General features: G+C 41.2%; 1 protein-coding gene across 1 annotated transcript; it reads left to right on the forward strand.

The window, feature by feature from the left end:
* The first annotated feature begins 4,223 nt into the window (after positions 1 to 4,223).
* On the forward strand, positions 4,224 to 17,560 carry farsb (phenylalanyl-tRNA synthetase subunit beta). The gene is made up of 19 exons (XM_004075467.4): positions 4,224 to 4,329; positions 5,466 to 5,597; positions 5,993 to 6,048; positions 7,030 to 7,184; positions 7,307 to 7,379; positions 7,449 to 7,564; positions 7,633 to 7,783; positions 7,873 to 7,981; positions 8,194 to 8,264; positions 8,332 to 8,393; positions 8,693 to 8,744; positions 8,825 to 8,886; positions 10,700 to 10,907; positions 10,994 to 11,074; positions 11,165 to 11,257; positions 11,590 to 11,707; positions 12,039 to 12,191; positions 16,212 to 16,359; positions 16,614 to 17,560. Exons 2-19 carry the CDS (start codon positions 5,540 to 5,542, stop codon positions 17,386 to 17,388), a joined length of 2,541 nt encoding a protein of 846 aa, XP_004075515.1. The 5' UTR covers positions 4,224 to 4,329; positions 5,466 to 5,539; the 3' UTR covers positions 17,389 to 17,560.
* Positions 17,561 to 17,599: the final 39 nt, after the last annotated feature.

The raw sequence follows: 17,599 nt of genomic DNA on the forward strand, positions 1-17,599 counted from the left end.
AGCAGTGGTATATCTAGAAGTCTGCATTATGAAAAAATATTTTTTTTAAAACCACTATATCTCCATGTCACAAAGATTTCACCTAACAAAATGTCAAATAAAAAAAATATGAAAAGAAAATTTCAAAATGACTAATAAAAAGCTTGAAAAATGTTTGGAATCATGGTGGATTAGAGTATCTGGCTCCTGGAAAGTCTAAAACAGAGGGATGACAATACTTTTACCTTTTCTGTGTGAAAGTGCTTTTGGTCACATTTTCTGTAATGGTTATGTAATTATGAACCCTTTGAGCTCCAAATCAGTTGCCATATCTGACCTCAGATTACAACAGGAACGACATGTTTTATGTCTCACCGCAGAGAAAACAAGAATCGATCATCATCCCAAATAAAGCAGAAACCTCACACATTTGTCAGGATCTCATGGGGTTTTATTGAGGCTATAGAAGAACAGAACAGAACTGCACCATGATGTTCCAAAGAGAGTCATGTGCCAGAAAAACTGACAGATTTGTTTTAGTTCAAACTAGAGCTGTGTCACCCTTCCCTCTCTGTCTGCTGTGCATTATTTTATTCCCTCCACTTCATCTTCTTATATAAAGTAGACGGAGTGTGTTTAATTCATTACTTAGTCATACATCTCTATTCTCAAATGATAAAGAGGAGAATATTTTTAGTTTTGCATTTCAGCACTGGAGGGGATCTGCCTTCAGTTCTTCCATGAGGAAAAAGGATGATTCATATACTTCCTCTGTTTTTTGATGAATTCTTCTTTTCGCCTTTTGCGTAATGTTGAGGGCTTTGCCTTTATTATATTTCAGGCATTTAATTTGAAAGGCGTGTTATGGATTTTAACATTTTATCTTTTTGTTGTCTTTCTTTATCTTACTTAGAAATAAAATAAAAATTAAAAAAACAGGAAGAAACAGAAGACTGACAGAAAGCAATGGACCATTTTGCTTTATCTGATTTAATGTAAATATAAATAATAATAAAAGTTTTCTAGCTTTTCGAATAACATCTCCAGTATTTGGGTGGAATGTATATTAGACATAAATGAAAAAAGGAAAATTTAGTTGTTTTGTTTTAATTTCTAATAATTATAACACTATAGGATCAAGAACATCCAAAAGTTGAGGAAAAACAGTGGTGCAGTCAGCCACCAATTGAGCAAGTTCTCCCATTTAAAAATAGGAGAGAGGCCTGTAATTTTCATCATAGGTAATCCTCAACTATGAAAAACAAAATGGGGGGGTCCAGAAAATCACATTGTCTGATTTTTAAAAACTTTATTTGTAAATTATGGTGGAAATTAATTATTTGGTCTCCTATACAGCATGATGTTTTCACCCCCATGCTTTACAGTAGGTATGGTTTTCTTTGGATGCAACTCAGCATTCTTTCTCCTCCAAACACAACAAGTTGAGTTCTTACCAAAAAGTTCTATTTTGGTTTTATCTGATCATAGGACTTTCTCCCAAACCTCTTCTGGATCATCCAACTGCTCTTTAGCAAACTTTAGACGGGCCTGCACATATACTGGATTTAGCAGGGGGACACGTCTGGCGTGGTGTGTTACGTTGGTCCCAGCTCTCTGCAAGTCATTCACTAGATCCCCCCATATGGTTCTGGGATATTTGCTCACCGTTCTTGTGATCATCCTGAACCCATGGGGTGAGATCTTGCAGGGAGCCCCAGATGGAGAGAGATTATCAGTGGTCTTGTATGTCTTCCATTTCCTAATAATTGCTCCCACAGTAGATTTCTTCACACCAAGCTGTTTACCTATTGCAGATTCAGTCTTCCCAGCCTGGTGCAGGTCAATAATTTGGTTTCTGGTGTCCTTAGACAGCTCTTTGGTCTTGGCCATAGTGGAGTTTGAGTGTGTCTGAGGTTGTGGACAGGTGTCTTATAAATTCATAACAAGTTCAAACAGGTGGCATTAATACAGGTAACGAGTGGAGGACAGAGGATCCTCTTTCAGAAGAAGTTACAGGTCTGTGACAGCTAGAAATATTGCTTGTTTATAGGTGACCAAATGCTTAATTTCCACCATAATTTGCAAATAAGTTCATTAAAAATAATACTAAGTGATTTTCTGGATTTCATAGTTGAGGAGCACCCTATGATTAAAAATTACAGGCCTCTCTCATCTTTTTGAGGGGGAAAACTTGCACAATTGATGGCTGACTAAATACTTTTTTCCCCCAATGTAGGTCATATTTTATTGGTATTAAATTTAGAAAGAGAAAGTACAACTGTCATTTTTTCAGTTAGCAGTTAAAATTATTGTCATTCCTGTCAAGTGTGGGATTTGTTTAACGGTCTCACTTTTCCAGTCCGGCAGGTAACAGAGGGCCTGAACTGACTCTCACTATGAGAAAGTTTCAGAGTTTCTGGGAGCAAACCCAATATGTTCACTTGGCATGATTTGCCTCTTGCAGAAAATCTCTTGGCCTGAAAAAGGAAGAGTAGAAAAAAGGGGAATGCACTGTGTGCTTGCATGTTTACCCTGAAGTTTAAGGCGTCTTCATTGCATTTTTGCATCTGGATCAAAGAAAACTGCAAAGGAGCTATGTTGAGGTAATAAGCTCTTCACCTTTAAGATTTAGGAGAAAAATATTACATTTGAAAATATACAGAATGCATTTATTTGCATCTGTCATGTGAAACGTGTTTCTGACGCCAAATATAATGGAACTGTTGTGAACAGGAAACTCTGGCTAATCAAGTTTTTCCTCACTTCTAAGCTTTCTGTTGGCCGTTGTGTTAAAAACAACTTGCATAACTTTTCAGATTAAAAAAAGAGACTGCTTTTGCGTGAAGCATTCTTGTTAAAATCGTCTGAAATCCAAAGTGATCACTTTGAAAAGAGAAATACTAAAAGTTTATGCAGGGAGTGATGTTAGGAACATCAGTGCTTCATCACAGAGAGAACACGATGATTAAAAAAACTGTGGAGGAGCTGTAGATGAAATTATCTTGAATTCAAAGTTTAGAATTAGACTAACATGCAGAGCAGCTGTGAAAGGTGACAGTGGTTTCCACAAAAAACGGAAGCAGTAAAGCCAGAGGAGAAATGACATGATTGATAAATTGTTCTGCAATTTGACAAAGAGAGAAATGAAGGCTGTGATTCTGAGGGAAGGTTTGATGCTCATCCTGTGCTTTTGACATCTGGTGAACCTGCTCTCCCTGGCAAACATCTTTACATGATGTTTATCTCATCAAGTCCAGATTGATCAAAGAGCTGTTATGTGAAGACTTGTGAAGACCAGTCTCATGGCTGTTTCCAGTAGATGATCTGTAAAGAGTGCATGGACTCCAACCTCCTGAGTTTAGTGGGTCAAGTAAAGTCAATATAAATATGATTGAATGTTGTTATTTACCTAAAAAAAACTATGAAGCTCTAAAGCAAATGAGGAATCTGTGAATGATGCTGGAGAACGACCTTGATGTCTCATCTTCCAGTTGGTGCTGTCACAAACGAGGAAGAAGCTTTGCTCAGAGGTGGATGTAGTGACTACGGTCAGCGGGGCTCCTGTTCTTCTGAAACAGATGATTGCAGATCTTCTCCTGAGATCATTACAGTCATGATGGCCTGACAGTAAATCCAGGACTATATTTTTCCTTTTGTTTTGGGATTATTTTGTCTGCATTAAATAATATTGATCAGATCTTGAACAATCTATATTAAAGCAGATTTCCATCATAAACTTTTCACAGGTGAGATTCCCTTTGACAGTTTGGGTGTGGTGTTCTCTAATTAACTGGGCTGAGTTCTACTAGTTCTGCTGGAAAACTAGATCCCTAAATTCAGGAAATGTATCCAAGTCCAAAATGTTTACTGCAACAAGAAAACATGAACAAGACTGAGAAGAAATGCCACAGTGTTACCTGAGCTCCAACAGGTGAGGGCATGTTTCATGACGTCAGACAAAGTGACGGTCCATTGATAGTGAGGTAAGGCTGAGGTCTATGTGGAAATGCTGCTGTTTTTCTTTTTTAATGGCCGTTTTTATAGGAAAAGTTCTGCAGCTTTCATTTTTGAACAATTTAACAAAAAGAACTGAAGTTATAGAGAAGTTGTTTATGTTTCAGATCAATAAACGAGAAAAAGAAGCAAGTTAGTAGCAGGTTTTTGGAGCAAGACTGTTGGTGTATTCTCAAAGTGTAAAAGTTAGAAACAGTCTCAGGACAACATCATTGACTGTATAAGAAACATCCAGTTTCCTGAAAGTATTTTTATTGGTTGAAGATGACGCCATCTGGTGGACCAAGAAAGTACGGAGGACCTCAGGTGACAAGTTTAGGACATATGACTATGAAGGTAATAATGTTCCAAAATGGACAAGCTTGTAGATTTGATGTGAGAACTTTTAAAATAGAATTTAAAAACTTGTGCACCAAAAATCTGCATCTGTGTGTAAAAAATCTCCTGCTGTAAAGTTTGACAAACAAAATGACAGCTGACAAATTCCCATTTGCATGTGTTCATTTAGAGTTAAAACCTCAAATCTGTGATTAACTGCTCAAACTTGCTTCTGCGTGTGCTCGAATCTGCTGGCCCAAATCACAGGTGCGGTACAACTGCGCTCGGACTTCTGACACAGAAGTGCGAGAAACTTGTGTCAAAACCGATCTGTGTCCATAAGTGGACCAAGGGGGTGAGGGAGGGTTGGAGGAGGGGGGAGTCAACCAATCAGAATGCTGGACTCAGAGAACTTGGTAAAGTTAGAAAGATCTTCACAAGTTCGGACTTCCTGCTTCAATAGCGCTATTGATAAATTTTCAAACGTGACAGCAAGTATCTCAATCCTTTTGTATTAACACAGAGAGTGAACTACAAATGCATTTCTAAAGAAAGTAGTGCATTTGTTTTACCCCCAAACGGGATAGACGATGAATATCAGCTGGCTGCTGTGACTTATTCCACTATGGCCCCGTTTTGACTGATCCTGTGCTTCAAGAGTTAATCTGTTCTTTTGTCATATATATATATATATATATATATATATATATATATATATATATATATATATATATATATATATATATATATATATATATATATATATATATATATATATATATATATATATATATATATATATATATATATATAAACTCAGTTCAGTATAGAATGTGTTAAGCTTTTTGTGTGAAAAATCCATTGAAAGAAAGATCTGAAAGAAAAAATAAAATAAAATGCTGACCTCTCCTCCTTGAACCATCTAAAAAAATAATTATTTAGTTGAAAGAATGAGGTTGACCTGCTCGAAATCTGAAGATCAACAAATATAAGTATTTAGTAATTGGCAGATGTATTTTTTCAAAATACATTTTTGGATTTTTAAGTATTTTTAATTACTCTATATCAAATACTTATTTGTTTGTACCTTTTTTTTTTAAATTGTGCAGTCTGCAGGCGTTTAATAGGGCTCCCTTGTTGTTGTTTTTTTTCAGGCACTGCTGTAGACAGCTACGGCCGGCTGCTGGGGTCCTTTTGGTCGAGCCGTGAAAGATTAGCTATAGCCAGCATGCCGACCGTCGGGGTTAAAAGAGATATTCTGTTCAGCGCGCTGGGCAGATCTTACAGTAAGTGATGGCTAATGAAAAAGACGAGATAATGTCTCAATGTGTTATTTGGGTTTTGAAGTGAAAGGTCCAAAAACTTGGAGATCTAGCTGCTTCGTGCAGAGAGAGTCCACTCCTTAGTTAGTCCGTAGCGTCAGTTTTTACTTTTAACTTTTTCTTTCTCACTAGTCTAAGTGACAGGCTAATTCGACATCGCTCTTGCCTGACATTCATCATAGTACACCAGACCTACTAATGTGTGTCATGGAAGCAACGGGGAGCCATCTCTGTTGTCCTGTCAGAAGTTGCATCAGATTCTCCGGCTTCTCTCGTTTTTCTGCTGGAAGAGCGGACCTACGGAAGCCGGAGGGTTCGCGTTAAGCTTATTGATAACCCTGTGACTTCATGTGTTTCAGCCGACGAGGAGTTCGATGAGCTCTGCTTTGAATTTGGACTGGAACTGGACGAAATTGTGAGTAAACTCGAGAAACATGGCTCAGGTTCCACAGATGTAAACCTGCGTCACCGTGAACGGTGTGTTTAATTTAGCTTTGACTTTTCTGCAAACGTGTTTTTGTGACACAAGAGCAGCAAATACTTTAGATTTCTAATATACTGCTTATAAATTAGTTCACATAACAATCGATATATATTATTAGCTTTTCTTTGTCAGATTTCCAAAAACAGTTGAAAATTGTGTTAATATAATTAAAATATGTGTGCAATTAAAAATGTTATGTCATGCCTCCCTGCTTGACACTCAGCATTAAGGGGTTGGCTTGGGGGGTTGAACCACCAATGGTTACCGAGCGTGGCTCGTCTTCAGCTCACTGCTCCCCCAGGGGAAGGTCAAATGCGGAGAACAAATTTCGCACACCTAGGTGTGTGACAGATAGTGGGACTTTATCTTTATAGTGCATTAGCCTTTACATGTCTTTTTGGGACACAATCAGTAAAAAACAAACTAAGTTTGTTCTACATATTTGAGTTTTTTCATAGATTCATTTTTCCTGATCATGTCAATAATTAAAATAAATGTTTGTCTTTCAAATTCAGAATTTGTTATTTTTTGCAGCTGCACCTACAGAAACAGATGAAATAGGATTCTGGGCTCTTAACTGAAACTTATTTTGCTTTACATGAACAAATCCAGTCAAAGGCATCTTTTCAAACATGTAAACATGACGTCTTGCCTTTGTGCTTTAAGGAGTTTCATTCAAGGTCTTTTCACAAAAAGACTGTTGTGAAATCCGTCAAGTTTAAAAACCAGTCTTATTATTTATTTATTCTTTTGAAAAAGGCAAATTCAAACTTTGGTAAGGTTTTCTGAAAGCACAGGAAACCAATGCTACATGAGAGAGCTCAGATTTCACTGCTCTGTGTCATGTGACCAAACCTCTGACAAAGTTCTGTGTGGACAAAGCTGAATTTCATGAAAACTTCTCCTGGACAGACCTCTGAGAAGGAGATAATCAGCAGGGAGCAAGGTGACTCCAAGGCCTCGGGAGCATCAGATGTCATTTTATACAAGATCGATGTGCCTGCAAACCGCTATGACCTGCTATGTCTGGAGGGGCTTGTCCGTGGACTGCAGGTCTTCAAGAACAAGTAAGTCATGTTTTAACAAGAATCCATTGTGCTTCTTTTAAAGAGAAGTCCAGATGGCCTGAAATGTAAGCGGTTTGTCCTCCGTAGAGCTGTAAGGACACACCTACATGTTTATGTTTTAGGCTGGAGGCGCCCCGCTACAGCCGCGTGAGCCCCACCACCGGAGAAGTTCAGAGACTAATCATCACCAAGGAGGTGGGCCTGTATTTTCCTCTTTTCAAATGTTCAAGCGTTTTAGATGCTGATTGGTCCTGTTTGTTGCAGACTGCAGCAGTGAGGCCCCACGCTGTGGCGGCTGTGCTGAGGAACATCACCTTCACCAAGGAGCGCTATGACAGCTTCATAGAGCTCCAGGAGAAGCTGCATCAGAATGTTTGCAGGTCGATAGAAGATCGATACAAACATGATCCCATTGGAAGAACCATTGAAACATTGTTTGTCTGTGCAGGAAAAGGAGCCTGGTGGCCATTGGCACACACGACCTGGACACCATCTCTGGCCCCTTCACCTATACGGCCAAACCCCCAGGAGACATCAGCTTCAAGCCCCTCAACCAGAACAAAGAGTACACCGCAAGTCAGCTCATGAGCCTCTACAAGGTAAGCTGCTGAGCAGATGGAGGAGGTCCTCCAAGCACCTCCACTTTCTTCTCCTTCACTGAATCAGCAACACTGTTTGGTTTTTGTAGACAGACAGCCACCTGAGGCATTATCTTCACATCATTGAAGACAAGCCGGTGTATCCAGTCATCTATGACAGCAACGGCGTGGTCTTGTCAATGCCTCCTATTATTAACGGTGAGCCTAGATTCTGGTTTTGTTTTCTTCTTACAATCTTCAAGAAAATTGAACAAGATGGTCTTTCAGACTCAACTCGAAGACGTCACCTGAATGAATGAGAACCTTTACTGGCTCCTCTAAAACACGAATAAATGCTCAATCTATCTTATAATTTAGAACATCAACCTTTAAGATAACTTCCTGAAAGAAAATGTTCCTTTCTGTCCCAGGAGACCACTCAAAAATCAGCTTAACAACAAAAAACGTCTTCATAGAGTGTACTGCCACAGACCTGACGAAGGTACGGACTGAGGAGGACAATGAGATGTCCTCTGACACCAGAGAGTGACCTGCTGTGTTTTCTGCAGGCCAAGATTGTGTTGGACGTCATGGTGACCATGTTCAGCCAGTACTGTTCACGGCCTTTCACGTAAGCTTCGGCTCCATCGTGTGACAGAAACTCTGCATGCAGCTCAGAGGTTTCCAGCCTCCATAAAGGATCTTCACCTCATACAGGAGTTTGGGTTTCAAGTTTAGTGCCAAATGAAATCATGCAGACTAGCGAAACAGATGATTATGAAGGAGCTTAATGCTTTTTGTTTTAAATAGTTTCTACAATGAGGTTAAATTTGACTCTTTTTGAAATAAGTATTTCCTTTAATTCGACATGTTAAAGATCTGCAGGATGAGGTCTTTGATGGCGACTCTGTTCTGTCTTCTCTCCATCAGGGTGGAGGAGGCTGAGGTGGTGTATCCTGATGGGAAGACCTGCATATACCCTGTAAGTATTGCATCATCTTCTATTGTTTATATTTATTCCTGCTGTCGTTTCTGATCCTTCCTTTCGGGCTTGTTTCCCAGGAGTTGGCTTACAGAAAGGAGAAGTTGACAAGCGAGTTCATCAACCGAAAAGTTGGAATTTCGTAAGTTTTTTGTTTTTTTTTGTTTCTTTTTCTTTTCTGTTTGCTCGTTCTTATTCCTCTTAAATAAGATTTATCTGGAAAAGAAATGCACTAAAGTGAACCTTTCATTATATCTATTAATCTCCAGGATATTGATGGAGTGGGCAAGAAATTCAAAAGTCTAAATATGTTCTTTTAATACTCAAATGAAAACGGTGTTTTGGTGTTTTTAACGTATTCTTGTAGCATTTTTCACACGACGTAGAACATATATAAAGTAAATCAAGATAAAAATTAATTTCCGTGTATTTATTTATTAAAATTGTTGCTCTGTATAAACTGCCTTATAAAACGACACAGATTGTTTTGTTTTTGTTTTTTTTTTGCCTAAAAAACATCATAATCATAATATAAAGACCACTGGGAATGCTTTGAAACTATATCAAAGGATAATTGGTGTGTGTCTTTAACTGTGGACTTTAAAAGTGAATGATTTTCTGCAGTAAAACTAGACAGATCAGATGATGGTGATCCAGACCAGAGAAATGAAAAAGAACATTTAAGAAATGAAAATAGTCTGAAACTGGCTGTTGTTGGTCTTTTCTTGGCCGTTTCTCTGCGCAATCAGTCACAAACTGTTGTTGTCTGCATTTTTTTTTGTCCAGTCTTTCATCGCACAAACCGAAGCAGTGCCCTAATATGTAGTTAAAGTCTTATTACGGTAATTGTATCACATTTGGGTGCGAGAAAGTTGTTCTCCACATCTGGCCCCTCCTCTGGGGAAGCAGTGAGCTGCAAACACATCTGTGCTCAGGAACCATTTGGTGGTCGTCTTGACCACCAAATGCACCAAATCGCCCCGCCTCTCCTCTGCCAATGCTCAATGTTAATGAATTTTGCTACAAATTTTGCAGGGTGGGTGTGAAAATGCAAATGCAATCCCCTCTTTGCATTTTTGTTTTAATTATGACACAGAATAAGCGGATTTCAGTATAAAATGAAAAAGCATTTTTAAGTATTGCTTTTTCTTTTTAATTTTGAGTCATTTCATGCAGCTTCATTTTGAAAAGTAAAAAGCATTTCTATTAATCCATTTTAATTGTCAAATTAGACCTTTCTAAATGAACTATGCTACACATTTACCAGAGAAAATTTTTAAAATGAAATGTCAAATACCATTTTCTTTATCATTTTAATTAAGTGACAGAATAAGCTGTATTAAGGAAGGAAATGAAAAAGCATTTTGGCGGATTGCTTTTTCATTTTTATTCTGGGTCAAAAAATGCAGCTTCATTTTGAAAATGAAAAGCATTTCTGGTTTTGACTTTTCTTTTTATTTATGCTACACAATCGCTTCCATACTACATTGCGCCGCGCAATATAGTTTTTAGTAGTTAGGGTGGTAATTCAGACAGAGACAATGTTTCTTCTTCTACGCCCGTTTCCAGTATTTGAGAGAGTTCTGGCATGTTCAAATGATTTATTCCGACCGGAAGTGTGGCGTACGTAAATATTTGTTTTAATCAGAAACGTTTTTCTGGGAGCATGTACACAGTTCAGTTCTAATCCGATCTTTTAACGGTTAAAAACATTTTTAACTGCAATTAATGCTGAGTGTCGTATAGGAAGGCACTGTGTCCAATTTTTTTTTAGAGTTTTTGGTTTGACTTGACTGGATTTAAACCTGTGACTTTCCAGTCCTGTTGGGACGCTCTACACTAGGCCATTGAGTTGGTATAGGGAACACCTAACATAGAGCTATGTACATGTTGGGTTTTTTGTTGTGTCCACAGAGACGCGCTTAAAGAACAAACTTGTTTTTTTGTTTTTCCAGTGAACCTACAGAAAAGATCGCCCAGCTGCTCACCAGGATGTGTCTGCTTTCTCAGCCCACCGGAGCCGGTGATGAGATTGAGGTAGAGATCCCACCCACTCGTCCGGATGTCATCCATGCTTGTGACATCATGGAGGACGCCGCAATCGCCTACGGGTTCAACAACATCACCCGTACCACGCCACGGACCTACACTGTAGCCAACCAGGTACGCTGCCTGCTTCTCTGAGCGGGCTGGAATATTGTGACCAAATCCAGTTACATGTAACAGAAATGGATCGTTTTCCTCCCCAGTTCCCAATCAATAAACTGACCGAGCTGCTGAGACAAGACCTGGCAGCTGCAGGGTTTACAGAAGCTCTCAACTTTGCCCTGGTGAGGAAAAAGGAAAATCCATTGAAGCATCAGCATTTTCAAATATTTATTTTTTCTAACAACCGAAACATTTTTGTGACCTTCTTGCAGTGCTCTCAGGAAGACATCGCAGACAAACTTGGTAAAAAGATCTCTGACACGAGAGCTGTTCACATCTCCAACCCAAAGACGGCAGAGTTTCAGGTGAAGCACAGTTTAATGAAAAACTACTAACCTTTCTGTGGAGATTCATCAAATAATGAGATGTATGATGTGTCACCAAAAGCCTTTGGGTCAGTGAAGGAGAGACATGGGGCTGCAGAACTCCCACAGCACTTTCTCTTCTTCTTGCAGCTTCATGCATCAACTAAGTCACTTAAAGGATGTAGTTACTGCATTGCCTTCACATCATGAGCATCTTTTATTGAACTTTTTTATTTTAGAAGATTGCAGACGTCTCACTCTCATGTTGTGTTGGTCCACTGGAGGGCGCCCCCCGCTAAACAGTCATGATACCTATGGCTTTTCCCCACCAGGTGGCGCGCACCTCACTGCTGCCAGGCTTGCTGAAAACGGTGGCTGCAAACAGGAAGATGCCCCTTCCCCTCAAGCTTTTTGAGATCTCTGATGTGGTCCTAAAGGATGAGACCAAAGGTTCGCACATAAAGAAGTTAAAAAACCCTGCAGCTGTTGCATTGTGGGGATTGCTTGTCTGTTTGGTTTGGTTGAGAAAGAATGTGCCAAATGCAAAACATTTTATGTTGCTTTGCTGAAAATCCTAAATGTTTGAATTCATTGTTTCCAAAAATGTGTAATTTCGTGTTTAATATGAGCTTTCTTTGTTTCTGCTGGTGAATGTAAGTGTAAATCAATGTACCAATGAATGTCTGTGTTTTATATAGATTCTCACAAGGTTAAGATGGTTGATTGCTGTGATGCCATGGATGTAATCCTGCTTTAAGTTCCTCGCTTTCCCTTCACCCAGATGTGGGGGCGAGAAACAGCCGCCGCTTTTGCGCCATTTACTACAACAAGAGCCCTGGCTTTGAGGTGATCCACGGGCTACTGGACCGAACCATGCAGCTGCTGGAGGTGAAGGCAGCCAGGGAACAGGGATACCACATCCAGGCTGCAGATGGTGAGAGCTGAATCTCTGATCATTGAAAAGTGAAGTCTAAGTCATCAGGTTTCATGTATTATAATGTGACTTCTATCTCCAACATGCAAGCAATACGAATCACACACTCAGTTACCTGGAGGACATGAACAAATAATTGATGCAATCAAAATTACTTAAATTTAACAATCTAGTAGAGTTTTGTACAGCTCAAATAATATTCAAGGCAGAAAACGGTTTATTCATTCATCACCTTCTGAACCGTTTGTCCCCTTTCGGGGTCACAGGGGTGCTGGAGCCTATCCCAGCCACTAGTGAGCGCAGGCTGGGGACATCCTGGACAGGTCTGCCAGTCTGTCACAGGGCCACAATCACACTCCCATGCACTCTCACATTCACACCTATTTAGAGTAACCAATTGACCTATGAAGCATGTTTTTGGATGGTGGGAGGAAGCCAGAGTCCCCGGAGAAAACCCACACATGCACGGGGAGAACATGCAAACTCCACACAGAAAGGTCCCCCATTGATGTTCTGTTTCAGATCACCCAGCCGCGACTTAAACCAGGGACCTTCTTGCTGTGAGGCAAAAGCGCTAACCACTGCTCCATCGTGCAGCAGGAAAAACAGGAAACAATTTATTACCGATGAATATCCAAAGGTTATTTATTAAGAGAGGAAAACTACAATTGAAGGGGATGCAAACAAAAAAGGGTTTGTTTCAATATGTGGTGTGAAACTGAGGAACAGAACCAGTAAGTGCTTGAAACAACGTCCACACATAAGTTTAAGTATAAATACAAAAATATGATTTTTGATAAATATATGCATAGACACAACAAAACAGTGGCATTTGCAAATATGGATGCTTATAAAATGAGATTGTTATTCTTGGAAAGGAGAATTACAAGAGTGTGTAGCTGTATTTAGTCTTAGCTAGGGCACTGAACTTTGATAGTGGGAATACTGGGTTTAGGAATACAAATGACATAAGGTACGAGGTAGGAATGTATTTATTGCGAGAGCAGCGGCTTGTCGACTACTCTGTGAGAGCGGGGCGACTTCTGTGTCTGAAGCATTTGACATGACGGCTCAGCAGCTTCCATTCGCCCACAGAAACACTCCCACATCACAAATGTCTCTCACTCCTCACACCTATTCTCTCGTGGTGTTTTTCCTGCTCTGTTTCTTTGTTTCCTCGCCTCTCCTCGTCTACGTGCTCCACAGTCAGAAACCCATTCACTTCTGCAAACCAGTGGGTTCGGTGTTGGCGGAGATGGGGGGGATGGCTGGGAGCTCAGAAATGGCAGAAAAAGCAAAGACGTGGGCAGAGCAAAGACTGAAGACTGAAAATCTGTGGTGTTAGTCGCATCACACTCTGTAGAACCAAGCAGTAAGACAGACATGTAGCCCTCAGTCATCCACCAGCTGACCATCTGACAGCCACACATGCACACATAAAAGCAGGAAAGGGCATTTTCTCATATCATCCATTCCTCTGTCTTCTCTGCACCATTAGCCTTTTACCCTCCACAGATGTCAGCGTGTCTTAACCCCATTACAAGGCTATGACCCGGTCTAAGAGCTCACCTGACACTTCCTCAGGATGTGTCCAGCTGCAGTTCAGTCGCTCCTGGGGAGTACTTATCGGCTCAGGCCTTCCCCAAACTGATGAGTCGGAGGATCAGGAGTGGAAGAAGAACCGCTTTACAAACAGATGTCTGAGTGTCACTTATCAACTGTGTCCAATTGAAGCTCCTGGCCCATTCACTTCAACAGATCAGTTTATCTGCACAGATTTCAGGAAACTGCAGCTTTAAGGGTTTCAACTTTTCAATATCAAACAAAACCTTTGAAATGTGAGGGTTACAAGATACTTAAAAAAAAGTAGTTTTTACTGTACAAACTGAGCTCATCAAAGTAGACAAAAGTTAATGCTGAGCAGGAAGAAAAATCAGACTTTCTGCAGTTTCTTCCCTTCATCATCATCAAGATCTCTGGGTAATAATGCTGCTTTCACACCAAGCTGTTTGGTCTGCATCAACATCTACACAAATGTCTGTTGACCAGGCTGCTTTTATTGTGAAAGAGCAGGTCTGCAGTCTGAACTGTTAATGTCGTCCATATTTGGAGAGTTTGCGTGTTTTGTTTGACATTCTTCCGTCTGCTGTTGGGACATCATGTGATGTCAGTTGTGTCGTTGCCAGGCGACAGCAGCCCAGTGCATTCCTGGAAATGTCAGGAGACCTCAGATCATGTCCATCTTTTTGTCCCAACTCTCCAACAGTCTCCAAAGAGAAGAAAACTGGTATGAAATTTGGACTCAGTACTTCTTACCTCCCGCCGTTCTGCTGAGACCAGGGGAAACATGAAGGACTCGTTAACAGGAAGCTGAAGTCACTTTGAAAGTCCGCTTTGAGGCCTTAGCTTCTCTGCGAGCCACATGGAGATAACATCAAGTCAATGGTTGGATTTGTGACAGGATCCAGCAACTTCTCCATGAAGAATGTTTTCCCATTGAGATGCGGAGGTGTTTCTCTAAGGAACAGCATCTCAGACCTTAAAGAGATCTTAAACAGAAGAGGACAGTCCCAAAAGTTTAGAAAACAAGGCGGTCCTCATCAGAAAACCATTAGCTCCAGGAGAACGACGCCACGAATGAAAACTGGATTTTAATCTGATGTAGATTCACCTGAGCTGAAGATGTGCTTTACTAGCTTTCAACTCCTCGTCCATTGTCCAGAAGAGGTTCTGATGTTAGACCATGACAGACACCGGACCTCCCTGTGTCAGAAAGGGGTTTGTGTCAGGGTTCATACCTTTGTTAGGTCTCGGTCTCTGGTCTCATAGTTTCCTGAAGGCATCTCCTATAGAGCAGATTAAAACATGAAAACACTTCTTCCCCAGTAAGAAAAGCTAATGAAGGTTCCTGTTTGAAACATTTGCATATTTTCACTGGTTTGAACAAGTTTTTTTGTCTTAAAAAACTACTTAGGAAATGAAGGAACGCTGAAATTCTTTCAATTGTTTCTTCATTAAATGATCTTTATTTCTGTTTCAAAACCACGAGAAACCATAAAAACCAGATCCTCTGAGGACCTTGCAGAGTGGAAGGAGGATTTTCAGTGACTGAATATTTAAAATATATTGGGTTATTTATATAGTTGCCATGACATCCTGGTTGGAATACAGATGGATGACTCTTGATCTGACAAGAACACATTCCATCAGTGTGTTCTCCTAGCAGAACTGAGCAGCTGGAGAACCAGAAGCGGTTCTGATTCCTCACGTGTCTGATGTTCATCTAGAGAGAAGCAGTGGGCTCTGGAACCCATTAGCAAGGCAGCGTGGGAAGTCCTAGTGTATAAAGGGAGAATGCCATGTTTGTGTGAAGGGGGGTGGGTGTTGTCATAGCAACCCCTGTATCTTTTTGCATTTCACCATTCCGTGTGTTTAGCATGGATTAAAGGGTTTGGCCCTTATCTCGACTAAACTCTTTTTCCTTCCTCCTTCTGGATGTCAATCCAGTTCCGCTGATCTTTCTGTTGATCACTCTTCAGGGTCAAATATTAACTTGCCTTCTTGCTGCAGTGGTTTCCTCCTTACCACTAGGTCTTAGTTCCTGCGTAGAAGTGTCTACAGAAAGCTGGAGGTGTTTTTTAACAGTTTTAAACCAGGAGATGTGATCTGTGTCATGGGGCACGGGTGGGGTCATGATGACAGAGGTGTAGCACATTCTCTTCAGAGGTCTGCCTCATGATTTCCAGGATGAACTCGCTGAGTTGGAAAGAAGCAACTTTCTGCAGGAAGGTGGAGCGCTCGATATCTGTGCAGGTTTTTAAGTGGAACTCATTTGAGGGCTCATGTGTTGGAAGTGGTGGTGGTTTGGGGTGGGTTTGATCCCTTTTAAAAAGAAAATGTAGTTAGAAGCCTTGAAATAAACAATCTAAACAACAGGAGAACGTGGACTTAAGGCCCCTCATGGTCAGATAGAGGTCCACCTGGTGTCCTCGCATCAAACCAGTTTCTCTTATCTTCCAGATTCCACCTTCTTCCCTGGTCGCTGCGCTGAGATCTTTGTCCACGGGAAGAGTGTCGGCCGACTAGGTGTTCTTCACCCAGATGTCATCAGCCGCTTTGAACTGTCCATGCCCTGCTCCGCCCTGGAGATGGACATCGAGCCTTTCCTGTGACTCCATCTTTTCTAATTCTCTCAATAAAGTTCCTTCTGTAGTCTCCTCACAAACCCTTTGAAATAAAGTTTTTAAACTTTTTAATTGAAAATGCAGCAGATGCCTGGTTCAAAGGGAAATGGGATGGTTAGTTGGGAACTGAAGGACCAATCATAATGTGGGGGGTGTGCATGCATGCCTGCTCCTCTGTTATTGTTGGTGCACAGCGTCTGTCTGGGTGACTGATGACGTGTTGCTCTGGTTCTTTCAGTGGCCACACTGCTGAAGCCCTCCTCACACACGATGTCCCCATGCGGGAAAGCATCAAGCACAGCCTCCCCAGGCAAGGTGACTCCCAGCAGCCTCTGCCTGCCCCCCCAGCCTCCACTAAAACTGTTTTTGGTGACTTGAAGTCTCAAGAAGGCCTCAAAGCGCTTAATGATTTCCTGGCAGACAAAAGCTACATGGAGGGCTTTGAAGCTTCCCAGGCAGATGCCGCTGTGTTCGATGCCATCCCCTCTACTCCCACTCAGACTCTTCAGCACCTCTGGCGCTGGTACAACCACATCAAGTCTTTCCAGACAGAGAGGGTCCGCCTCCCGGCTACCAAAACTCAGTTTGTACTCTTAAATGCCTGCCCCTCCTCAGAGCACACCAGCGATGAAGACATAGACCTCTTTGGTTCTGAAGACGAGGCTGAGAGCGCCGAGACGGCCAGGATCAAGGAGCAGCGCCTCGCTGAGTATGCAGCCAAAAAATCCAAGAAGCCAGCCCTCATCGCCAAGTCTTCCATCCTGCTGGATGTCAAGCCTTGGGATGATGAGACGGACATGTCCAAGCTGGAGGAGTGCGTTCGAAGTGTCAGGATGGACGGCCTGCTGTGGGGGCAGTCCAAGCTGCTGCCAGTGGGCTACGGTATCAAGAAGCTCCAGATCGCCTGCGTGGTGGAGGACGATAAAGTGGGCACGGATGTGCTGGAGGAGGCCATCACCGCCTTTGAGGAATATGTTCAATCTGTGGACGTGGCTGCTTTCAACAAGATCTGAGGAAAACTGAATGACACCAGCTGACGTTGGAAGTCAAACGATGTCTGAAAGCTTCTGATAAAATGTTTTTCTCTCCATGTTTGAAACACAGGGGTTTGATTTAAGGTTCCCTTTAGGACAAACGTGACTTCCCTCAGATTTCTAATAAAGTTTTGGCAAGAGCATTTTAAAAGGTTGTTTTTTTTCCCCCCCTCAATGACCCACTCCAATG

This window comes from Oryzias latipes, chromosome 13 (assembly GCF_053564925.1).
Source record: "Oryzias latipes strain Hd-rR chromosome 13, Olatipes_Hd-rR_3.1".
Classification (NCBI taxonomy): domain Eukaryota; kingdom Metazoa; phylum Chordata; class Actinopteri; order Beloniformes; family Adrianichthyidae; genus Oryzias; species Oryzias latipes.